This window comes from Balaenoptera physalus (genome assembly GCF_965194825.1).
Source record: "Balaenoptera physalus genome assembly, chromosome: 1".
Classification (NCBI taxonomy): Eukaryota; Metazoa; Chordata; class Mammalia; order Artiodactyla; family Balaenopteridae; genus Balaenoptera; species Balaenoptera physalus.
Window position 1 is genome coordinate 183,999,081 of NC_138882.1, and position 25,477 is coordinate 184,024,557.

The following is a 25,477-nucleotide window of genomic DNA, read 5'->3' on the forward strand; positions in this document are numbered from 1 at the left end:
GAGGGAACCCCTTGCCTCACACAGGGGTCCAGCAGGTGGGGGTCCTCCACGCACCCCTGACCTCCTGACCTTGCATCTCCCACTCTCCCCAGAGCCAGGGGCTTGGGCCTTTCTGCTCTGATCACCCACACCTAGATCCCTCTCCCCAAGGGCTGGAACTTTGGGGGAGAGGGGATGGAGAGAGAGAAAACCCTGTCCTCAAGGAGCTTGCAATCTGATGGGGGAGACACAGAAACACCGAACACACACAAGGTCCTGAGGCTGGCCCAGGGGCCTGAGTGGCGACAGGACAGCATGGGTCCCCACCTCGTTGCCATGGGAGGCTCCGGGGCTGGAGTTATCGGCCTGGAATGCCGGGCAGTGAGCTCAGCCTCATGGGCCTGCCTGTGTTGGACTGTCAGCAGTGCCGTCTCACTGGAGAAGATTTCCAGCCCCTCTGGGCCACCGAGAGGACTAAATTTAGCTGGTAGACAAGGGGCTGGCCCCGCGCCCAGGGGCGGTCGGGCCTTATAAAGGGGCGGCAGTCGGGGCCCGGCACGCTCCCTCCGAGCCTGCTGCCCACGCGCCCTCCTGTCTACCCTGCCCACCGGCCAGGGCCCAGCCGCCCGCCCGTGGATGAGCCACAGGACCTCCTCCACCTTCAGAGCGGAGAGAAGCTTCCATTCTTCCTCCTCCTCCTCCTCCTCGGCCTCCCACACCCTTCCAGCCCAGGAGCCACCCATGGAGAAGGCGTTGAGCATGTTCTCCGAGGATTTCGGCAGCTTCATGCGGCCCCACTCGGAGCCCCTGGCCTTCCCAGGCAAGTCCTCCGTGGGGAGGGGAGGTGCACAGGGAGGGGACACCTGCTCCAGGGCACTACCCGACGTGGCTGCAGCTGCCGAGCTGCCGGGAACAGGTGCCGTACAGCTGCAGCCGCGTGTGACCACTGGGACAGATGCGGCCAGAGAGACAGATGTGGCCGTGAGAACAGGCAGGCCTTCAAGAAACAGCTCTGGCCTGGGGGTCAGCTACACTCACCCCCACTCCAGGCCTGGGGTGGGTCACTACAGACATATACACACACCCACCCCACCTGTGCTGGGTAAGGCCCCATCCCCCCAACGGAAAAGGTAGGCTGCAAGAGGGCGGGTGGCAGGGCGGTTGAGGAGGAACAGCCGAGGGGGAGGTCAGGCCCGGGGCCAGCCCCTTCCCTCCGGAGAGGGAGCCGGAAACCTGGGTTCTGAGTGCCAGCCTGCCCTCTGCTCTGCTCACGGAAGCCCTCCCCACAGCCCATCCCGGGGGGCAGGGCAACATCAAGACCCTGGGAGATGCCTATGAGTTTGCCGTGGACGTGAGCGACTTCTCACCTGAAGACATCATCGTCACCACCTCCAACAACAATATTGAGGTGCGAGCTGAGAAGGTGAGCCCACTCCCCGCCCCCAGACCCTGGGCCCCACGCCTGTACCCTCTGCCCCGTGTCCCCACTCTCGTGTCCCATCGCGGCACCCCGCACTCTGCCCAGTACCCCCCAACCCCCAGGACAAACTAGAGGCCTCGCTCCTGTAGCTGGTGGGCCACAGGACCCCCGTCACTGCCTCTATCTGCCCCAGGCTCCCAGATCCTTTCTTCCGGAGTCCAGGGGAGCTGAGGAAGCCACAGGGGATGGGGGAGGTGGGGGAGGGATGTTGCGGGGAGGTGAGAAGGGAGATGAGAGGAGGGAGATCGTGGCTGAGGCAGGATAGCCCTTCCTGTGGGCATCTGGATAGGTGGGGGGCTCACTGGTCCCTCACCTCCGGACCCCTGAATTAGGCCCAAGGTTGCGCAGAAGCCCTGCAGTTCAGGGTCACACACACCCCAAACCCCACACTCCCTCCACCCACAGGTCTCAGGGTCACTTGGTCACTAGGGTCTCTGAGTCCCAGCTCCCAGGAGGCCTGCACCCTGGAGGAGGGTGTGGCCCTGGCTGAACAGGGATGCTGCCCCCAGTGGGACGGAGCCACTGCTGCTCCTTAGGGAAGAGGGTCGGCCCAAGGCTGCCTCTGGATTCCCCTTGGCCTGGCTTTCTCCCCTGAGCACAGGAGGCTGGATGCCCGAGGGGCGCCTCTCAGGGCAGCCAAGGACTGTGGGCACCAGGACCAGTGGGCAGCACGTGCCAGCCCTGCCATCCTCACCAGTGACTCAGCCGCCCCAGGCTCCTCTGGACACTATGTGCTGGCTGAGTCACGCAGGAGGGGCCGCCGGCCGAGCCCTGACGGTGGACACCGTGTATCCGGGTATCCAAGAGGGCTCAGCTCTGCTCTGTGCCATCTCCTTGCTGCTCAGGAGCCCCAGATTCTGCCACTGAGTCTCCTCCCCATCTGAGCTCCCCCACCAAGCCCTTGCCTCTCCCCCGGGACCACTGGAGCTCCTCTAAGCACCTCGGCACCTGTCCCTGCTCAGCCCTGGCCAGCCCCTAGGCCGGGCCTCTGCACCTGAGAGCAGAACCCCTCGGCACATGGGGGTCCAGCTGGGGTTAGACTGGGGAGCAGGGGCTGTGGCTTGACGTGAGCAGGACAAGCCTGCCCTGACCCATTACTCCTTCCCCAGCTGGCAGCTGACGGCACGGTCATGAACACCTTTGCTCACAAGTGCCAACTGCCGGAGGACGTGGACCCCACATCGGTGACCTCAGCCCTGAGGGAGGACGGCAGCCTCATCATCCGGGCTCGGCGCCAACCACACACGGAGCACGTCCAGCAGATCTTCCGGACCGAGATAAAAATCTGAGGGCCTCCCCCTCCCTTCCCCCAACTCCCCCATCTTCTCCCCCACTGGCTGGCCAGAGTGGCTCTCCTGACCCCCTCATGACAGCTTCCGGGACATCTCAGCCCAGGTTCAGGCCCTGACACCTCCACCCCAGGCCCCAGGTGGGTCATCCCCTCCAAATGTGGCCTTCTGCTCTACCCAGGGCAGGCCAGGGTCCCCAGATTCCAGATGTGGCCTCGTTCACTTAATCCAGAATAAAGGGATTGGGATGGGGAACAGGAGATCCCGAAGAACCCAGTTTGGGGAAGGGGGATTGGGACAGGCAGGATCTCTGGGCAAATAATCTGCAGGACAGACAGACAAATTCTGATCTATGGAGTCTCTGCAGGGCAGGGGCAGGGGGACTGGGGACCTGGGGACCTGGGACCCCCTTGGCCAAGGGGAGCGGGAGAGGCAGAGGGCGATCACAGGCAGAGGTGCCCAGCTAAACTGAACTGCCCGGGTACAGGGAGGCCAGAGGAGACAGCCATGATGGTCCGCTTCCCCTCTGCTGCTCTCCAAGCCCCGAACCAGCTGCCAGACTGTCTGCCCACAAGGTGCCCCAGCCAGCCAGCTGTGCCAGCGCAGGGCCACATTGTGTCTGTATATAGATGGGGTTTTTCCAATACAGCTGGTTCGTGATAAACTGTGTGAACCGTCTGTTACCTGCTCATGCCCCCAGGTAAGCCTGAGCCAAGGGGTGGGGCTGATCCTTCTCCCTCCCACCCAGAGACCTGGGCTCCCGGGGCTGCCTCCACTGCAGACAGGTTACCCAACAGAGGAAGCACGGATGGGGCTTTGGGTCCTCAAGGTAGGACCCCAGCTTCCTGCCAACCTTCCCTTGTGGCCATTCGCCTCCCCCATCCTGCCCTCTATAATCTGTGAAGCTATAGGCTTGGTGTATGTATACACACACACACACAAACACACACACAGACAAACAGGCATACACACATGCACATGCACACGTGCACACTTATCTTTGTCCTTCAAATACTAAACATTACCACTGGTTAAAGCCAAATTCGGAACGTTCTAAAATCAGATTTACAATCTCCATTCTTCTCAATGGGGACAGAGTCTGAATAGTTGAGCGCCCAGCTTAACCACTGATGGTTGGATTTGAACCCATGATGTCAGAAGCTGCTCTCAAACCACCCTCCCAGCCCTCCGTGCAATGGGGGTAGCTCCCCTCATTCTGCCTCTCAGCCTGTGCACCCTGCGCCCACAGTTTCCTGCTAGAGAATGTCCTAATCACAGGAAGAGTCCCCAGCCCAGTTCCCTCCTAGTCCCCAGTCCAGGGCAAGGACCTCCCGTCTGCCTTCATTCTGGGGAGCCCCAACTGCCCCCCGTGACCCTGGCTCAGTCTCCCACATACAGAAGCAGGGTGATGGGTAAGGGTGGTTCCCAGTTAGTCGGGGCCCCTGGAGCAAGTGGCAAGGCCAGCCTTGGCCCTCTGCACCTCTTTGGTCAGTGTTCTGTAAGGTGCCCTCTCACCCCTGCCATTCTGGGGCCCTTAGGAAATGACTGGGGGTGGGGGCAGAGGAGGGTCCTGGCATTGTACCCTGCACACACAATAAACAACAGAATCATGGACTTCTGGAGATCACCCGCCTGAAGTTCTCAAACTTGGGATGGGGCTGGAGGTAGCAGAGTGCGAAGGCTGGGGATGAACAGACATACCTTTCTTGAGATTTGGGGGCAGGGGTGGTAGCTCAAGCAAAGTTCAAGACCCCACAGAAATGTGGGTGTCCTTCGGCCTCCTCCTTTGGCTCCCAGGCTCACCAGGGCAATAATCTGGGAATGATTTCTCTGGAAAACCTTGCATCGCCTTCTCTTCCAACTGCCAGCCCCTGCTACTACCTGCCAGGCACTGTCCCAGGCACAGGGACACCAAAGTTGGGCCAGCTGCACTGGGTTGCTCTTGAAGCCTATTTCGTACCAGATGGGTTCTGAGGACCAGAGAGGCCGAGTGACTAGCCTAGGGTCACACAGCCCCAGGGGCATAGCCCGGCTGAAACCTGGCTGGGAAGCTGACTGGTTCAGGGAGTCTGAGTACCCTTTGGAGGGACTCACACACACCCCCAGGCGCTACTGAAATCGGAGATCCAGGCGCTCCTCAGCGCAGCTCGGTGCAGATGGGAGGAGGGGAGGGAAGGGGGGAGCGCGGTATTTCCAGCCTCTGTGACTCACTGATTCCACTGGGCTATTTGCAGCCCGACACTCATCAGCGAGGAGTTGGGGGGAGGAGCCAGACCAACTTTCCCCTTCCCTCGACCCCCACATGGGGTCAGGCTCACCTTGGCGTCCCGACCCCAGCGGCGTCCCTCCCTGGGCCGGGCTGGCAGGAAGCTGGGCTGGGAAAGGGGGCATTTCCCTAGTGGGACCGAATACTCCCCACCCCGCAGGCCCCAGCAGCCCCCTCCCCAGATCCCGGTTTTAGAGGATGAGGGCTGCTCCGCGGACAGAGCGGCCGCTGGGGACGGGGCACGTCTAGAGTGAAGGTGCCCTCCTGCCAAGGTGACCCTGCGGAAGAGGAGGGCGGGGACGTGGGGACTGCAGGCTTTCTTTCGCTGGCTCCGCCCCCTGGCGCCTGGGCTGGCCGCCACGCTTTGTCTCCACTGGCCCCCCACACTTTCTAGGCTAAATATAGGCCTGGCTGCGGGCCCTGGGCCCCGCCCCCGCCCCGTGAAGAATAATTATAACAGCCCCATCCATTGAGCACCTAGTGTGTGCCAAACACATGCTCATCCCCAGAACAATCGCAAACGCAAGGTAGGTACCAAGGAGGACAGGAGGTTCAGAGAGGTCAAGCAACTGGCCCAAGGTCACCCAGCTTGGAAGTGGTATGGTTGGAATTTGAATCATTGTCTGTGACTCTAGAAGGTCCTCTGCTGGGTCACCCCAGATCAGTCCCCCACCACCAAAGGGCCAAGGCAGCTCCCCTGCTCCCTTCCTGTAGAGGGAAGGGGAACTCCTACATCTTAGAGCTTTTAGAGTGGGGGTGGACAGGAGGCCGAGGCGGTTGAAAAGATGCAGCCTTCTAGGGCTAGAGACCTGGAAGAAGGTCCAGGTCAGGTGGTGTCAGAGGGGTGTGGAGGACTTAGGAGGTTCCATCACTTTCAAAGTCCTAGCCCAGGCCAAAAGCCTCCTTCTCCAGAAAGCCCTCCAGAGCTACCAGCTCGGAGTCACAGACAGAGCCCAAAGAACCCTAGGTCCAAAACTTGTCTTTAAAAGAAGCTCAAATTCAGATGAAAGGAGGACACGCCTGGGGGTGAGGGCAGACCCTGAGGCTTGGTTGGCCAGCCCTGTGTCCTCTGGGAGTCACTCCAAACTCCTCATGCTTTGATGGTAGGACCTAGGCCCAGGGAGGGGTAGGATCTTGCCCAGCGTCACACAGCAAGTCAGTGGCAGAGATGAGGTGAAGACCCAGGACTCTAGAACTTCAGGCCAGAGCTTCTCTACCAGACCAAGCCCCCATCCCCAGGCCACCCTTCCCTGACCCACCTCCAACATTGTACCCCTCCATCTCCCCCATGCCCCCATCCTCTTCCCAGTCTGCCTTGGATCCCAGTTCTGCAATGGCAGAAGATGCCTTATTCTGCCCTCTTGCTCCCAAGCCTGGCATGGGAGAGAAGCTAAGTAAATGCTTGTAGAATTTTTTAAAAAGCTAAGAAGCCTCAGTAAAGGGTGGAGGGTCAATTGCGGACTCTGGAGTCACACCGCCTGGCTGCAAATCTTGGCTCTGCTGCTTCTGAGCTTTGTGATCTTGAGTAAGTAACTTAACCTCTCTGTGCCTCCGTTGCACCATAAAATGGTGCTTAATAGGATCTACCTGCTGTGGTTGTTCTGTAGTTCACTTAAGGGGCTTGGCACATGGTGGTTGACTCTAGCCCACATATGCCATGCATTGAAAATGCCCAGAAGGGCTCATTCAGAGGCCTGTTATTTCATTTAGATTTGGATCCTGACACCCCCAGTTCACCCACACTGTCTCTGGCTCCATCAAGACCAAGACTTGGGGGACTTCCCTGGCGGCACAGTGGTTAAGACTCTGTGCTCCCACTGCAGGGGGCCCAGGTTCAATTCCTGGTCAGGGAACTGGATCCCACATGCATGCCGCAACTAAGAGTTCTCGTGCTGCAACTAAGTAGCCCGTGAGCCACAACTTAGGAGCCCTCCTACTGCAACTAAGGAAGACCTCCTGCCGCAACTAAGGAGCCTGCCTGCTGCAACTAAGACCTGGTACAACCAAATATTAAATAAATAAATAAATAAATAAATAAATAAATAAATAAGACCAAGACTTGGGCTGGTAGGGCAGAGGAGCTGCCCTGTACCTGGGGTCTTCTTTCCAGGAAAAGCAGGTGAGGCGGAGCTAGAAGGTAGGTTCCCCAGGGTCCTCTCAGAAGACCTGTCTGGGCCCTGGGGGTAGAGGTGGGGGAGAAAAGCACATGGAAGCCTTAATTTCTCAGCATAAACAAAGATCAGGTAACCCCCTCCCAGGGCTTCTGTGAGCAACCAGAGAGAGATGGTGTTTTAGTATAAGCTCAATAAATGCTAAGCTCCTGTTAAAATCTCTGTGCTTGTTTTCTGAACAGGGAAAACCAAGCTTCTACCCTCTGGCTCTGCCCTCAAACAAGAGAGGGTCCTGAGGGGCATGGTGACTTGAGTCTGCTAGGTTGGTGCCTGAAGCAGGAGCCTCTGGGCAGGGGAGGAGGTGTTGTTTACAGTCAGCACAGCTGGCCTGGGGCTCACCCTGGGCAGCCAGCCAGGCCAGTCCTGAGCTCTGAGGCCCTCCAGGGCCTGGACCCAGGGTCAACCTTCCATGGGAGCCTGAGGGCTGCTAGACTGGGTGGGGGCCCTCTGAGGTGCCTCCCTGAAGGGCACAAAGCGAGGCTGCTGGCCCCAGGGAGCCAGGGAGGAGAGAGCAGGACAGCAAATCTGCCCCTTCAGCCCTGCCTTCCTTCCTCCCTCCCTTCCTTCCTTCTTTCCTTCCCACACAATTCTTGACCACCTATTATGTACCAGGCACTTTTAGGGCACTGGGGACACAGTCCTGATTAGGCATGACTGCCAACCTGGAAACACATTCACTGATTCACACATTCCACTCACTGGTTCACTAAAGTCTTTCATCTCTTTGTTGATTCATTCTCTCAACAGCTTTTCAGTAAGTTCCTGCAGTATTGTGGGTAGGTAAAGCTCGGAGGGCAAACTACCTCCATTTCAACCCTGGCTCTGCCACTTACTATCTGTGTGACCTTGGGCCAGTTGCTTAACCTACCCGAGCCTCAGTTTCCACATCTGTAAAATGGGACAGCACCTCACAGGACTGTGGTGAAGAGACTGAGCTGTTCTCTTCCACCTGTGTGCCCCCAGCTCAGTGAGGGCCTCACTCACGTGTTCGACCCCCAAACACTCCCTACACACTGCCAGGCCCTAGGCTGGGTCCTTGGAGAATGTTCATTCTTCCTTCCTTCACTCATTCAACACACATGAACAGAGCACCTACAGCATAGTACAGGGTTATGATGCTATGACTACATAGTCACACTGCCTGGGATTGGGATTTGGGCTCTGCCTCTTTCTAGTTGGTGACCTTGGGCAAATCATTTCATCTCTCTGTGCCTCAGTTTCTTCCCCTGTAAAATGGCAGCAAAAATTATACCCACCTCATGGGTCTAGTGTGAGAGGAACTGAGTTGGCATGTGGTGCATATAAAAATATCAGTAGCTATTTTTCTAGATGAGAGGGATGCTGGTTAGAATGAAAGTCTGGCTTCTGAAAACTTGACCCCACCGGGTGGCTGGCCCCATGGCGCCAGCCCCTCGGCGCGCAGGTTCCCGCCCTCCCCACCCAGACCAGGAGGTGGTGCCTCCATTCTGATGATAGGGCGACACCTTCTGGCATAAAGCTAGACCTGCAGCCCCACACTTTTCCTTGTGGGTCTAACTCCCTTTGCAGCGACGTCTTTGGGCTCTTCTAGTCCAGTGATTCTCAGCAGGAGGAGGAAAGAGGAGGGGGTATATGTGGTCCAGACTATTCTCTCACCACCTCCCTAATCCTGACTACCACCCCCTTTGCCTGGATTAAGGTGCAGCCTCCTCAGCTTCCTCCCCTGCCTTCCTATCCCAGCGCAAGAGCTAAGGAATTTTTTTAAAGGTAGGTCATGTTGCTGTCTGCTCACAATTTTCAATGATCCTCATCTTAGAATAAAATAAAAAGACCTCAGGAATTCCTGGTAGTCCAGTGGTTAGGACTCCGTGCTCTCACTGACGGGGTCCCCGGTTCAGTCCCTGATCGGGGAACTAAGATCCCACAAGCCAAGCCAAGCCATGCAGCACTGCCCAAAAAACAACAAACAAACAAACAAAAAACAAAGACCTCATCGTGGCCTGCAAGACCTCACATGATATGGTCCCTGTCACTTCTCCAGCCTCTCTGTTTCGAGTGTGTACATGCATTGTCTCCCCCAGCTGGAGAATAAGCTCCTTCATGGCAGGGCCTCGTCTGTCTATCACTGCTCCATCCCAGGGTCGAGCCCAGAGATTAGCACACAGTGGGTGCCCAACAAATACTTGGTGAATGAATGAATACTCCAGCCAGACTGAATAACTTTGGTCCTTCTCCTTGGAACACTCCCCATCCCGGCCCCCTTGCCTTTGTATGACTCACCCACTGGTCAGATTTTAGTTTAGATGCCACTTCCTGCAGGAAGCCCTCCTTGATCTCCTCTCCCTAATGGGCTGGGCATCCTCCTCCAGCCCCAACATCATTCTCTGTGCCCTTACTGTTGCACTTACCAGAAGCTATTGCAATAGTCACCTTCTTCTTGCCTCCCCCACCAGGCTGTGAGCTCGTTGAGGACAGGGTCTGCTCTCTCTAGATCCCCTCTGTTTAGAAGAGACCCTGCCAGGACGAGAGGCCATCTGCTCTACGGTTAAGAGCAAGAACTTGAGCACCAGGCTAGCTTGGGTTCTAATCCCAACTGTACCAGTCTATGGGACCTTGAGTGCATTCCTCAACCTCTCTGTGCCTCAATTCTCTAACCTGTAAAATGGGTACAAAACAGTGCTTCCCGGTACTGACACTTGGAGGATGTCACTTCCCTGGCACAGACCAAATGGTCAGTACATGTTAGCCACTAGTGTTTGTAGGAACCTAGTAAAACAGTCATTGAATAAATGAACATTCAGCAATTTTAATCCAAGAGCCTTGAGACACTCTTCCTCAGATGAATCTCACACAGCTCTGTGCATCTCTTAGACCTACACCTCCACTCACAGCAACCCCCACTTCCTGCTGAGGACAGGACTGCCCTGCGGGGTAGGGACAAAGCCCCCAGCCCCCTTTTCTGTATCCCTAGAGGCCAGTATAAGCCTGGTATGCAGCTCAATAAATAATATCTCTTATTTTCATTCATTCAAACATGATACTCCATTCCCTTTCTGAGCACTTCTGCCCCCTCTTGAGAAGCCAGTTCCCCTTACTTCCCATCCCACCTGGGCCTTTGATTCTCCCATCCTGAGTCCTGTGCCCTCCGGGTGATCCCTAGTGACCTACACACTTGCACGTGAGCTGACAGCAGGCAATGTGCTACCCCTGCCCATTGTGCTGGGAGATTCTGACTCCTGCTCTGGGATGAGATGCCCACCAGGTGACCCTAGGGAGGATGGTTTGCAGTGCTGGCTCCTTCTCATCTTTTAGATCATACTTTGTTACCCACTCAGAGAGATCTTTCCCAATCACTGTATCAGAAAAGCTCTTTGCCCCATCATTTTCCATCCCAGCACCCTGTTTCAGTTTCTACACAGCACTCATTACACTGTTCAAAATCATCTTTATTAGGTTGTTTAACCTTTCTTCCCCACCCCCAAGAGTACAAGCTCCAAGAATGCTGTAGTATCTTCTTTAGTGCTTTGCAGGGCCTGGCATGTGGGAGATGCTCCTTCAGAATTTGCTGTGTTAGTGAATTAGTCTCTTTCTATGTGGCGTTGCCTTATCCTGCTTCCGCTGAAAGGTGAACAAAGATGGAGAGGATGGAGAAGTAGGATACTCGTGGCTGTTTCAGATGTCCTTTAGGGATCTAATGCTCCTTCCTTGGCTCAAGCACAAAAGACTTCTGCTTGGTTGGGGAAGAGGGAGTAAACCCTGGGAACTGCATCTGCTGAACTCTGGAGCTTGGGTTGCCAGCCCTTTCCTCCCTTGGCCAGGCTCTTCCAGTTAATCAGCCTGCCCACAGACACAGGAGGAGAGGGCTTTGAGCGAGACTATGACCGTTCCCCAAGCTGAAGACCTCGAGGACACAGTCTTCACAGGGCCCCCCTTGGCTTCAGGAGCACCCTGGAGGCAGAGTGGGCTGGCTGGGGAGGAAGCTGGGGCCGTAGTCTCTCTGCAGGGTGGCAGGGGGCCCCTGGTCTGGGCAAGGCCTCCCCCACCTAGGGGAGCCTCCTGCGTTACATGGCGGGGCCGGTTTTCCCCGCATAACAAGATGTAAGTCTTCATTGGAGGGATGACAGGTCCTAGGTTGGGACTAGGGACGCGGGGTGGCCCTGGGAGTGCTGCCAGGGAGATCTGTTTCCCATGAGTACAGTCGATAACAAAAGTTAGGTGAGCTTTGGGGATGGCCTTCCGATGGCGGGCCGGCTTTCCACCTAGAAGGAAGGAAAAGACCAAAGATTTGTGTTAGCACTGAAAGGGATATGGTTCCATTAATTCATGTGTTCATTCACTTGTTCATTCATTCAACAGGGATTTTTTTAAATTTAATTTTTATTTTATATTGGAGTGTAGTTGATTTACCATGTTGTGTTAGTTTCAGGCGTACAGCACAGTGATTCAGTTATACATATACATCCATCCATTCTTTTTCAGATTCTTTTCCCATATAGGTTATTACAGAATACTGAGTAGAGTTCCCTTAACAGGGATTTAACTGCGTGTTAGTTGACACACAAAGATGGGAAGACAGTGGGGCCTGAGAGCGTGGATTTCAGCACTGGGGAGACCTGGCTTCCCCCCATATCAGCTCTCTGCCTTCCAGGAACATGGAGGCCACTGCCTCAGAGCCTCTCAACCCCACTGTGCCCACGAGCTGCCTGAGCATCTTGTTGACATGCAGATTCTGGTACAGCGAGTGGGTCTGGGGTGGAGCCTGAGGGTCTGCATTTCTAACAAGCTCCCAGGGAATGCCGGCACAGCTGGTCCACGGGCCACACCGTAGTGAGTAGTAAGGGGAAAGCCCCGGCCACCTCCTACAGGTGAGGAAACTGAGGCTCAGCTTGTACAGATGTTGGTGGTCCTCAGGGAACATCATGCTGCTCTTTTTCCTTCCCCACCCATAATCTTGTCTATCGGTCCCCTCTGCCCTGGGGATCCCTGCTCTGTCCACCCCACCAAACGGGGAGAAGCCAAGAACCAGTCAATCGATTTATCAATGAAGCAAGTGCCAGAGCACGTCTCTCTGAATCCACAGCCTGTGCTCTTCGAAAAGTAACGTTTCAAGTTACCCAAATAATAAACAAATCCATCCTCTTACCTACGTGCTCTTCACTACGACACAGGCTTCAGAAGGAAGCTTCTGTGCTGGTAGGTTAGTAAACACAGAAAATACAGTTGATCCTTGAACAACATGGGTTTGAACTGCGGGTCCACTTATATGCGGATTTTTTTCAATAAATACCAATTACTACACAATCCGTAGTAGGTTGGATCTGTGGATGTGGAAACTCAGATACGAAGGGCTGATTGTAGTTACAGGCGGATTTTCTACTGCGTGGAGGGTCAGCGCCCTTAACCCCCAAGTTGTTCAAGAGTCAACTGTAAATGAAGGCCACCCATGGCTTGAGAATACTGGCGGCCCCGGAGGGGAGGGTGTCTGCCCTCTGCTGCTGGCCCCCCCGCCAAGCCTGCCCAGCCTCCCTCAGCTGCAGGGCTGAGGCACCCTCTGCCACCCCTTACCTGAGCTAGTCTCCAGGTCCGTCTCCAGGCCCCTGACTTGGGGGCAGGCTCTCAGGTCTCTGGGGTCTTCTGTTGGGACTGCTACTGATTCCATAGCGCCTGGCTCAGCACTGGCAGAGGCAGCAGTTGTCAGCAGCCTTTTCCAGGATGCAGCTCCCACCCGAGGACCAGACGTTTTATATTTACCAGCTCCGGATCCGCTGAGCGAATTCCACCACGAGCCACAGGAACTGGCTTGGAGCAGTTGGGGGATTGCTTTGATCAGCGGGGTTATGTCAACAGGATTGCTGTCGGGTCACTGGGAGGTAGGCCTTCTACCAAACAGATACTGTTTCCTCCAATTCCAGCTGCTTCCTCACTTGAGACAAGCCTTGGAACCTTCTCATCCAGGCCTCAGTTTCCCAAACCTCAGTCATTCTCTGGCTGCATTCCCAGTTTTTAGTTGTTTTTAGTTTTGTTTCTTTCCTACCTAAGAACTATATGGAATACTACTGACAATATGTCCATGTCTTAGTCGGTTCGAGCAGCAATAGACTAGGGGAGTTAAACCACAAACGTTTGTTTCTCACGGTTCTCAATGCTGGGAAGTCTGAGATCAAGGCACCTATAGATTTTAGTGTTTGGTAAGGACCTGCCTACTGGTTCATAGATGGCTGTCTTTCCACTGTGTCTTCACCTCACAGAAAGTGCAAGAAAGCTCTCTGGGGTCTCTTTTACAAGGGCACTAACCCCATCATGAGGGCTCCACCTTACCTAGGGCCAGTATCCTGTTTTTCTCCATCCTGAATCCCTTCAGGTTGCACTGTTGGGGTGGCTGCATTGGCTGGTGGCTTGATGGTTGCAACATCCTTTGTTTACTGTTATGGCAGGTGACATTCTTTGTCCACAAGAGGAAACTTGGTATGGCTTCATTAAACAGAAACAGTAGTACTACTATAAATAGTAACTATGTATGGTAGAAGATGGTACCCCAAAGATGTCCATGCCTTAATCCCCAGAACCTGTGAAAAATGTTACCTTACACAGCAAAAGCGTCTTTGCAGGTGTGATTAAGGGTATTCCAATTCTGACACCAGTTCTGATGTGTTTTGTTTTGTTTTGTTCCACATTACCAACCAATTAATTCATTTCTGACATTACCTACCTGGAGATAGCTTCATATCTCACAGGCTAAGAGTTCAGTCCTACAAGACTGCCCCTGCCACAGACATCAATCACAAGTCCTGGTTGTCACCTGTGCTTCTGACCTACAGATGGGAAGGTCCCACAACGCACTCCTTGGATTTGATCAGTTTGCTAGAGCAGATCACAGAACTCAGAGAAACATTTTACTTACTAGATTACTAGTTTGTTATAAAAGAATATAACTCAGGAACAGCCAGATGGAAGAGATGCACAGGCGAGGTATGCGTGGAGGGCTAGGAGCTTCCACACTGTCTGAGAGCGCCACTTTTCCCCAATCTCCACGTGTTCACCAACCCAGAAGCTCTCCAAACCCTGTTCTTTTGGGTTTTAATGGAGGTTCGTTACATGGGCACGACTGATTAAATCACTGGCCTTTGGTGGCCATCAATCTCCAGCCCTGCTCACATCCCGGAGGTCAGTGGGTCGGTGGGACTGACAGTTCCAACCCTGTAATCACGTGGTTGGTTCTCCTGCCCCCATTCTTAGGTGACACAGGGGCTTTCCAAAAGTCACCTCATTTACATAACAAAAGACACGCTTTTCACTCTTCTGACTTGGGAAATTTCAAGGCTGTTAGGAGCTCTGTGCCAGGAGCCAGAAGACCAAATATATATTTGGTCAGAGGTGTGGACTTTGAGATAGGGATATTGTCCTGGATTATCTGAGTGAGTTCAATCTGATCACACTAGTCCTTATAATTGGAGACCTTCTCCTGGCTGGGTTAGAAAGAGATGTGACAGGGACTTCCCTGGTGGCGCAGTGGTTAAGAATCCGCCTGCCAATGCAGGGGACACGGGTTCGAGCCCTGGTCTGGGAAGATCCCATATGCCGCAGAGCAACTAAGTCCGTACACCACAACAACTGAGCCTGCCTGCTAGAGCCCACGAGCCACAACTACTGAGCCCGCACACCACAACTGCTGAAGCCTGTGCGCCTAAAACCCATGCTCTGCAACAAGAGAAGCCACCACAATGAGAAGCCCGTGCACCACAACGAAGAGTAGCCCCTGCTCGCCGCAACTAGAGAAAGCCCACGCGTAGCAACGAAGACCCAACACAGCCAAAATTAATTAATTAATTAATTAATTAATTTTTAAAAAAATGTGACAATGGAACGAGGCCAGAGACCTATGAAGTGAGGGAGACTCAATCTGCCATTGCTGGTGTTAAAAGACAAACTGGTGGTCCAGTGGTTAAGAATCTGCCTAATGCAGGGGACGTGGGTTCAATCCCTGGTCCGGGAACTAAGATCCCCCACGCCGTGGGGCAACTAAGCCCGTGCGCCGCAACTACTGAGCCTGCGCTCTCTGGAGCCCGCGCACCACAGCTAGAGAGAGGCCAATGCAGCCAAATAAATAATTTAATTAATTTTTTAAGAAAAGACAAACTGGGACATAGTAAACATTTTAAGAGTTTATTTGAAGAAAAATGGACTTGAATCAGGTAGCATCCAATCTAGAAGATAGAAAGGAACTCTGAGGAGCTGTACAAAATGAGAGACTTATAGGCAGAAAGGAGCAGGAATAGGAAGTTATACTAGGCAAAAAAGCGGGTTGGTTATCACAAGGTTACTTTCCTTTTTGGGAGGGCAGGGGTCTATCAGGCACCTAGCTAGTGCCAATCAGGTGTTTCCTGATTGAATGGTTTAAGATTCCATTTCTGGGAGAGCCAAAACTGTAATTAAGTTAAATCTTCGTTTGGTGATGTGAGGCTTAGCATAAGCAACTCCATTTCAGGCTTGTTGTCTTGCTTTGTTTTGTTTTTGTTTGTTTTTATTGAAATATAGTTGATTTACAATGTTGTGTTAGTTTCAGGTGTACAGCAAAGTGATTCAGTTATACACACATAATATATATATTTCCTGATTCTTTTCCATTATAGGTTATTATAAGATATTGAATATAGTTCCCTGTGCTATACAGTAAATCCTTGATATTTATATATATATATGTATATATATATAGTTTATATATAGTGGTGTGTATCTGTTAATCCCATACTCCTAATTTATCCCTTCCTCTCTCTCTTTCCCCTTTGGTAACCATAAGTTTGTTTTCTATGTCTGTGAGTCTGTTTCTGTTTTTTAAATAAGTTCATTTGTATTATTTTATTTTATTTTGTATTATTATTTATAAACCAATTTTTTACTGAAGTATAGTTAATTTACAATGTTGTTGCTTTATGGCCGTTGTTGTCTTGTTTTTAACACTGGTTTCGAAGAGGTGGAGGGAGGCCATGAGCCAAGGAATGTAGGCAGCTTCTATAACCTGGCAAAGGCAAGGAAAGGGATTTTCCCCTAAAACCTCTGTAAAGGAACCATCCTGCCAACATCTTGATTTTAGCTCACGTTGGACATCTGATCAACTGATGATAAATTTGTGTTGCTTTAAGCCACAAGACTGGTAATTTGTTACAGCGGCAGTAGAAAACCAATATGCTATATAAATATCAAAGAAAATTTAAAATTACATGCACTCCAATGTTCATAGCAGCATTATTTACAATAGCCAAGACATTGAAGCAACCTAAATGTCCATCAAGAGATGAATGGATAAAGAAGATGTAGTATATATATATATATATATATATATATATATATATATATACACACACACACATACAATGGAATACTACTCAGCCATAAAAAAAGAATGAAATAATGCCATTTGCAGCAACATCGATGGACCTAGAGATTATCATACTAGGTGAAGTAAGTCAGAAAGAGAAAAAAAAAAGAAATAAAGAGATATGATATCACTTATATGTGGAATCTAAAATATGATACAAATGAACTTATTTACAAAAAGAAACAGACTCACAGACAGAAAACAAACTTATGGTTACCAAAGGGGAAAAGAAGTGGGGGAGGGATATATTAGGTGTTTGGGATTAGCAGATACAAACTACTATATATAAAATAGATAAATGACAAGGTCCTACTGGTTAGCACAGTGAACTATATTCAATACCCTGTAATAAACCATAATGGAAAAGAATATGAATATATCTATATCTATATAACTGAATCACTTTGCTGGACACCAGAAACTAACACAACATTGTAAATCAACTAAACCTCAATAAAAAAATTTAAAAAACAAAGAAAATCAAACAAAATTAAATTCTAGCTAGATATTGTTGCCTGTGTTGGATGATTTAAAAAGTGACTGGGCAGTGTATATTTTACCACAATTTAAACCAAAGTGACTGGGTACGTGTGAAGAGTATGCACTCCTGATATCATGTGATGAGAAGGGCACTTCTCATCTGTGTTCTCCTTCCTCAAAACCCATAACCCTGGTCTAATCATGAGAAAAACACTGGAAATATCCAAACTGAAGGGCATTCTGAAAAATACCCACCCAGTACTCTTCACAGTGTCAAGATCATGAAAAACAAGGAAAGACTGAGAAACCGTCACAGACCAGAGGAGGTTAAGGAGACCTGATGACTACATGCCATGTGGGATCCTGGACTGGATCCTGGAACAGAAAAAGAACATTAACGGAAAAACTGGTGAAATCCAAATAAAGTCTGGAATTTAGTTAATAGTCATGTACCAATGTTGTTTCCTCACTTTTGACAAATGTTTCATGGTCAAGTAAGATGTTAACAATGGGAAAACCGGGTGTGGAGTGCACAGGAACTCTCTGTACTATCTTTGCGACTTTTAAATAAATCTAAAATTATTTTAAAATTTAAAAAGTATTTTTAAAAAGTGAGTGGGTCAATGTTCATTGCAGCTCTATTTACGATAGTCAGGACATGGAAGCAACCTAAGTGTCCATCGACAGATGAATGGATAAAGAAGATGTGGCACATACATACAATGGAATTTTACTCAGCCATAAAAAGAAATGAAACTGAGTTATTTGTAGTGAGGTGGATGGACCTAGAGTCTGTCATACAGAGTGAAGTAAGTCAGAAAGAGAAAAACAAATACCGTATGCTAACACATATATGTGGAATCTAAAAAAAAAAAAAAAAAAGGTTCTGAAGAACCTAGGGGAAGGACAGGAATAAAGACACAGACGTAGAGAATGGACTTGAGGACATGGGGAGGGGAAAGGGTAAGCTGGGACAAAGTGGGAGAGTGGCATGGACATATATACACTACCAAATGTAAAATAGATAGCTAGTGGGAAGCAGCCACATAGCACAGGGAGATCAGCTTGGTGCTTTGTGACCACCTAGAGGGGTGGGATAGGGAGGGTGGGAGGCAGATGCAAGAGGGAGGAGATATGGGGATATACGTATATGTATAGCTGATTCACTTTCTTATAAAGCAGAAACTAATACACAATTGTAAAGCAATTATACTACAATAAAGGTGTTAAAAAAAAAAATGAGTGGGTACACACTGCTATATTCAAAATGGATAACCAACAAGGACCTACTATATAGCACAGGGAACCCTGCTCAATATGATGTAACAACCTAAATGGGAAAAGAATTTGAAAAAGAAGAGATACATGTATATGTATAACTGAATCACTTTGCTGTACACCTGAAACTAACACAACATTGTTAATCAACTCTACTCCAATATAAAATAAAAAGTTTTAAAAAAAGTGAGTGGGGAGGACTCTCATTTGATGTTAGTGGACACCTTCTCTTTTCTCTGAAAATTGAAAATTCAAAGGAAATGAACATCAGGAAGAGAGACAATCACAAGTGTTAGTGAGGATCTGGGGAAACTGGAACCCTCTTAGATTACTAGTGGGATTGTTAAATGTTGCAGTCACTTTGAATGGGGGGGATAAATTAGGAATTTGGGATTAACAGATACACACTACTATATGTAGAATATATAAACAAGGACCTACTATACAGCACAGAGAACTATATTCAGTATCTTGTAACAACCTATAATGGAAAAGAATCTGAAAAATAATATATATATGTATAACTGAATCGGTTTGCTGTACACTTGAAACACTGTAAATCGACTATACTTCAATTTAAAAAAATGGTGCAGTCACCTTGGAAAACATTTTGGCAGTTCCTCAGAATGTTAAAGATAGAGTTATCCTAAGACCCAGCAATTTCACTCTTATGTATACACCCAAGAGTGAAAACATATGTCCACCCAAAACTTGTACACAAATGTTCATAGCATCGTCATTCACAATAGCAAAAGTGAAAATGATGCAAATGTCCATCAACTGATGAATGGACAAACCAAATGTGGTATATTTATACAGTGGAGTATTATTTGACCATAAAAAAAGAGTGAAGTACTGATACATGTTACAATGTGGATGAAGCTTAAAATCTAAGTGAAAGAAGCCAGTCGTTAAAGACCACATGTTGTATGATTCCATTTTATAAAATGTCCAGAATAGGCAAAGCTGTAAAAACCAAAAGTAGATAAGTGGTTGTCAGGCGTTGGGGGAAGGGAGGAATGCGGAGTGACTGCAAGTAAGTATGCGGTTTCTTTGGGGAGTGATGAAAATATTCTGAAATTAGATAGCAGTGTTGGTTGCACAACTGTGAATATACTAATAACCACTGAATTGTATACTTTAAAAGGGGGAATTGTATGGTATGTGAATTATATCTCAAGAAAGCTGTTATTTTTAGAAAATGAGCTCTATCCAGTCTTCCCTGAATGAACTATTTTTTTCTAGGTAACCATATGGCCCTAGTTGATGAGGGAAAGTTCTTGTTTATAGAAGAATTCCAGCTAATAAATGTGGAAAGAATGATAGGATCAGAAATGCATCATTTTACAACCTCTAATGAAATTATTGACTCAGACAAGCATCTTCAAAGGAAGAAACTATTACATGGAAGGTTGATGAGGAACTTTCCGAAGAGGGAATCAGGCTGCTGCCACCCAAACCCACCAGCCATCTTAGCAATTTTTTTGAAAAGAAAGGAAGGATAGGGACTTCCTTGGCGGTCCAGTCGTTAAGACTCCGCACTTCCATCGCAGGGTGCACGGGTTCCATCCCTGGTCAGTGGGGAGAACTAAGATCCACATGCCTCACAGTGCAGCCAAAAAAAAAAAAGAAAGAAAGAAAGAAAGGAAGGATATCCTAAGTACATTTAGCAAAAGTTAACTGTTGAATCTGGGTAAGAGGGGTATAGAAAATATTTCGTTATTTTCACTACTCTTGTGTACTTTACAAAGTTTTCAAAATGAATTTAAAAGTGTCAAGGATGTGTGCCGAAGATGTCTGTGAAGAGTAAAGGAAACCATTACATGAAAAGTGAGCAGAGAAAAAAAAAGTAGCATTTATAAATAAATACACTGTTACATAATTCATGATTTTTAAGATGTTTATAACTAAATTGTATAAATAGACATTTGTCAGTTTATCTACAGCACTTCAAGTTTATATCCACAAGTTGGCCAACCAGTTAAAAAAATCTCCTTATTGGGAAAATGCAAGGTAGCCCATGTGTAAATAGTGACTGAGCTTTGGGAAGACTTTAGGGTAGGGGGTGGATGAGGTTTAGGCCGGAGACTTCGGAGATGGTGACGGGCCCTGTGTGTCACTCTGAGGGCTAAGGGGAAGAGGGGGTTAGAGGGGGAGGACCTCGGGGTGAGGGAGCCAGTTAGTAATACACTGGAGGAATGGCCCCTAGTGAGAAACCAGGCAAGTCAGTCCATCACTCATTCAATTAACACATGTATACTTACTCCTGCCCTGTCCCAACCACCCTGCCCAAATTTTTGCATTTCTTCCTCTCTGTTACTCTAAAGAGTTTCTGTCATCTCACCGTTATTTAATGAAGACCACTATGGGGTCCAGATTTTATTCAACCAACTGTGCTGTTAGAACCATTCTCAGCTGGAACATTAAAACACCGAAATCTCTGTAATGTGCATTTGTATTGAGACATTCTGCCAAGTCTAATGTAATCTCCCTTCCTCCTGGACCTAGCACCTTTAGAATCCCTACACCTATATTCCCCAGGTTTCAGCTCATTTATTAGTTAAGGTGCTCTCGCTCTCTCTTTCTCTTCCTCCTTCCCTCCCTCCTTCCTTCCTTTCCTTTCTTCCTTCCTTTCCTTCTATCCCCCTTCCCTTCCCGTCCTTTCCTTCTTTCTTTCTTGTCTGTAAGCCATCTCCATAGTCAGACTCTGTGCTTGTTCCCTGGGGCATTTTGGAATTAGACTCTCTTTATAGATCAGAGACAAATGAAGGATGGTGGAGTGGTCTCTGAAAGGAACCAGCATCTCCTTGCAAAATAACTTCCTACTATGAGGTTATTACATGCTCTCCAGGGAAAGCAGGATCAGCCCATTCGATGGGAGGAGGGGCTGCTTCTGTGGCACGGGAGTTTCATTGAATTCTGGATTTGGGGAGTCAGGGAACTCAGTCATCTGCATCCACTCAAACATCCCCACTTCGATTCCTAAGTGTCCCTTGTTCCCAGTCAATGCATCTGGCCCGTTGCAGTTATACTGCAATTATATTACAACTTACACTGCAATTATATTGCAGTTTAGCAACCCACAGGATCAGTTCCGTCCAATTTTTGACTGCATAAGCCCTGTGGCTACAAGAGATGAGAAAACATATTTAGAGTAGTCAGGAGTGGGCCCTGGTTCTCTGGCTCTGTCTTGAGCTGAGAATTTAAACCCTAAATATTTCTTTTTTGAAACTCTTCAGTGTAATTATAAACAGCCAGTTCACCCCACAGGCCTTATAGCCCTGACTCTCACCATAATGGTCAGTTGCAGCAACTGCTCCATCTACAGCCTTACCTTCATTAGGCACTTTCCTCTAGGCAACAGTACTTATTGTGATGAATGATAACTTATGTAACTATTTTTTGCCTGCGTGAAATAGACTAGATCTGCATCACCTTCAAACTTAGTACCCTGATTTCCATCTTTGAGGGTCAGTTTCCTGCAGAAATAGAAACCTCGCTGGACTTTCTCTTTAATTAAACTTTTTATTTTGATATAATTGTAGGTTCACATGCAATTGTAAGAAACAATACAGAGCAATTCCATCCCCCTCCCCATCCTTTACCCAGTTTCCCTCAATGGTAACATCTTGCAAAACTGTAGTACAATATCACAACCAGGATATTTATATTGACATAGTCAAGGTACAGAACATTTCCATCACTGCAAAGATCCCTCATGTTGTTTCTAAGCTTATTTTAACTAGAAATGGATTTAATACAGAGAATTAAATGTTTATAAACTTATTGGAGGGGCTGAAAGAATGGTCTCTACACTGGGCTTTTATTAATGGCTCCCAGAATACCATAGAACTCACCAATTAGGAGCTATTACTTCTGCCACAATCAGGAAGATGGGGAATTGAGAGGCCACCACTGAGATTATTGCACTCAAGAACATATCACCACAGCAAGGGTCCATGGATCTAAATTTGGGACTAGAAGCTGGTTCCCAGGCACTAGAATGCTGAGTTCGGCTGGCAACATCTCACAGATGCTTCTGAACACTCACGAAGCTGGAGACTGGCCACAATGCACTGCCGCAACCCCCCACATTTGCATGACCTTTCTTGTCAGCAAAAATCAGCTAACATCAGCAGGCCAATGGCTACTCCCTCTCTTCCACCCTCCAAATCTTACCTACTGGCAGAACCATCTGCATCTGGGATTCTAACTGCTGCTGAGTCTGGGAAATAAAATTTTAACTTTTTTAATTCTGGAAGGAATGGATGCCGAGTCTCAATTGACTACGTCCGACACAGATGACTCAGAAGTAGATTTGCATGCTTAGTATTGGGAAGACAGGAGAGTTCCTATCAGATTTGCTATCATTTTCCTGTAAATAAAAGGGTGAAGTCAACTGCTGCTGAGTTTTTTAGTTTCTTTAGTTATTGTGAAGAGAGGAGCAGTCAATTGGCCAGACTGACATTTGTTGAAGTCCCTCTTAAGGCTGGCAGTCATGGATTTGTAGGGAACAGTCTGTCCCACTGGGTACTTTCTCCAACTGTGTTTGGCTGTTTAGGTGTCGGCAAAGGGAAAAGGAGCAGTTGGATTCACCCAGGGTTGAAATTTTTACCAAATCCATGTGACAAAAAGACAAAGAGCAAAGGAGTTTTGGATTGTGGCAAGAGTGTTTTTAAAATTATGGATCATGAAAAATAAACAGGGTCGGAAGTGAAGAAAGTAGAAAGCCGAGGAACTGTTTGGAAGTAGAAAAGTCAACGGCCTGAAGGTGCTGAAACGTTGGAAAGAGGCCACAGAATGGCTGGTCACGTCTGCAGGCAGACTTTTGTTTCCAGGCACCCTCATTCACATCCAGGCTAATCCTGGATCTCCTCTAAACAGGGAAGCGGGTAGTGGTTGGCTCAGAAAGTAGAAAAACATAATCGTGGTTCTGCAGCTTTGATGCCACAACTAGGTTCACATCTCTGCTTCATCACTTGTAAGGTGCGTGACAGCTGGCAATTCATTTACCCTGAGACTCCGTTTTCCCTTCTTCAAAAGGGGGACAAAAACTTTATCGTATGTTGGTGAGAGGACTTGAGATAATGCACGTAAAGCGCTTAACACAGTGCCTGGCACACAGTAAGCGCTGAACACGTAGGAGCTGTTATTGTTATATTTGGAATAGAAAACCAAGAAACGGTTACAAGGCGAACAATTCTAAGTGCAGAAGTACTGTATTACAGTAGGCGCATGCGCCTGTCCACGAGCTACGGCTAGGGGGGACGCTGCGCATGCGCCGGAAGTTGCAGACGGGAAGCCAGCGAGGTCGGTTCCGCCCGACTCTAACATGGCGGCGCCCTTTGTCTGCTCTGAAGTGCTGTCCCCGGCCTCCTCGCGGCCGTGATGCACCTCCCTCTGCGGTGGGGTCCAGGACATGGCAGGTGAGGATCAGCAAGCACCCGGGGCTGGAGGAGTCTCAGGAGTTGGGCAGAGGCGGCGCAGGATGGGGCGCGGCGGGACGCCGGGGACGGTTGTGTGGGGGAGGGGAGGGAAGTGGACTGGGAAGGAAACCCGGACTGAGGGGATCCCACAGGACAAGAGCGTGCGGGGCAAATGGGTGGGGGGCGCCGCCCGGCGAGCGGGCGGGGAGTGGGCGGGCGGACCGGACCCGCCGTCCCGGCGAGGGAGCGCGAGTCGCCTCCGGGCTGGGTGACACCCCAGCTGGTAGCATCTCCGCCCCCGCCGCCCGGCTGTCACCGCCCCTTGACCCCGATGCGCCGCTGCTGGTGGGCGTCCTGAGGCCGCGAGGTGGCGGGGTGCAGGCGCAGCTCACTTTGGCCATCGGGGCCCGATGGCACAAGCCTGTCAGGGCCTAGGAAGGAGCTTGCCGTGTAGGAGGCCGACACTGCCCCCGTATAAGATTATTTCATTCATTCGTTGGTTCCACAGACGGTGGTTCAGCTCCTGATAGGTTCTGAGGATAGAGAGAGCGATCCAGACTGGCATAGCGGTTACAAAGTTTAAACTGTGGAGCCGGGCAGCCAGGTTTGAATCCCGACTCTGTGCTTGCCAACTGTGTCCTTCGTTAGTTTCTCGCTCCCTGTCTCGGTTTCCTCATCCTTAAAGCAGAGTTAAGAATAAAATCTGCTTCCTAAGATGGTTATAAAGATTAAATGAGGTAATAGGTGTAAAGTACCGAGAACGCTTCCTGGCACAAAGTAAACGCTGTATGTGTTCGTTGCTGTTATCTTTCGTATCAGCATCATCACCCAGAGCTCAGAGATTCATGTGGGAGACATACAGATACATAGGCAATTCTGATATGATGGAAGAAAAGCAGAAAAGTTCTTGCTCTGGAAACACTGAGTAGAGGCACCTCACTCAGTCTAGGCGAATCCAGGGAGGCTTCTGTTCCCCAGGAAACTGAGACCTGAAGGATGCTTGGAGAGCGCGGGCAGGAGAGGGGAAGAGTATTCTCAGTTGAAGATAGAATTTGTGAGAAAGCTGGGAAGCCAGTGTAATAATTAAATGAAGTTCTCTGCCTAGAGACAGAGAATAAAGGTAAGACTAAAGAGGCAGTCTGGTCTGGTCCTAGGGGGCCCTCCCCACTTTTCTTTTTTTTTTTGGCCACCACGCGGCATGCAGGATCCTTAGTTCCCCGAGCAGGGATCGAACCCGTGCCCCCTGCAGTGGAAGCCGGAGTCTTAACCACTGGACCACCAGGGAAGTCCCCTAGAGGGCCTTTTAAACTTAGCTGTGGACTTGAAATTTTAGGTTAATGGGACTCCACTTAAAAGTCAGATTTGTGGATTAGAAAGATCACTCTAGTTAAAGAATGTATTAAAGGGAGTGGGCCCAGAGGCCAATTAAGAGGCTACTAGAACTATCAGGTGAGAAATGAGGGTGGACTTGAGTTAGATTAGAGGCAGAAGGTGGGGAGAGATGGTTTGGAGGTAGACCTGACCAAAGTTGGCGGTTACTTAGCTGAGGGGTTTAGAGGCAGGGAGGAGTCAGGTTGACTCCACGTTTTTGGCTGCTGGCTGGTGGTGCTGCTCCGTGGGACAGGGAGCAGGACGCAGAGCCGGTTTGAGGAGGGAAGATAAATTTCGTTTTGAACATGTTGAAAGTAGGTGCCTGTAAAACGTTCAAGTGGAGCTGTCCAGTGGTGATCTAGCATCCAGCGAAGGTCACTAA

At 49.6% G+C, this 25,477-nt stretch overlaps 3 protein-coding genes across 6 annotated transcripts in view; 2 read left to right on the top strand and 1 right to left on the bottom strand.

Moving 5' to 3' along the window:
• The first annotated feature begins 576 nt into the window (after window positions 1–576).
• Window positions 577–3,412, top strand: HSPB7 (heat shock protein family B (small) member 7). Its single transcript, XM_082423977.1, has 3 exons — window positions 577–799; window positions 1,269–1,402; window positions 2,569–3,412. Exons 1-3 carry the CDS (start codon window positions 616–618, stop codon window positions 2,746–2,748), a joined length of 498 nt encoding a protein of 165 aa, XP_082280103.1. The 5' UTR covers window positions 577–615; the 3' UTR covers window positions 2,749–3,412.
• SRARP (steroid receptor associated and regulated protein) lies at window positions 2,687–23,480 on the bottom strand. The gene is made up of 2 exons (XM_082423974.1): window positions 12,730–23,480; window positions 2,687–11,423 (listed from the first exon to the last, which is right to left on the bottom strand). The coding sequence occupies exons 1-2, from the start codon at window positions 12,821–12,823 to the stop codon at window positions 10,993–10,995; spliced, it is 525 nt and encodes a 174-aa protein (XP_082280100.1). The 5' UTR covers window positions 12,824–23,480; the 3' UTR covers window positions 2,687–10,992.
• A 107-nt stretch (window positions 23,481–23,587) lies between these two features.
• Window positions 23,588–25,477, top strand: part of ZBTB17 (zinc finger and BTB domain containing 17) — a 31,398-nt gene continuing 29,508 nt past the window's right edge. For 2 of the 4 annotated variants that reach the window (XM_082423772.1, XM_082423777.1), the window contains exon 1: window positions 23,594–23,724. In XM_082423772.1, the coding sequence (XP_082279898.1) occupies window positions 23,718–23,724 (7 nt within the window). In that variant the 5' untranslated portion in view covers window positions 23,594–23,717. Of the gene's footprint in view, window positions 23,725–25,477 lie in introns of all 4 variants that reach the window. The other 2 variants (XM_082423773.1, XM_082423775.1) reach the window with 2 other exon arrangements.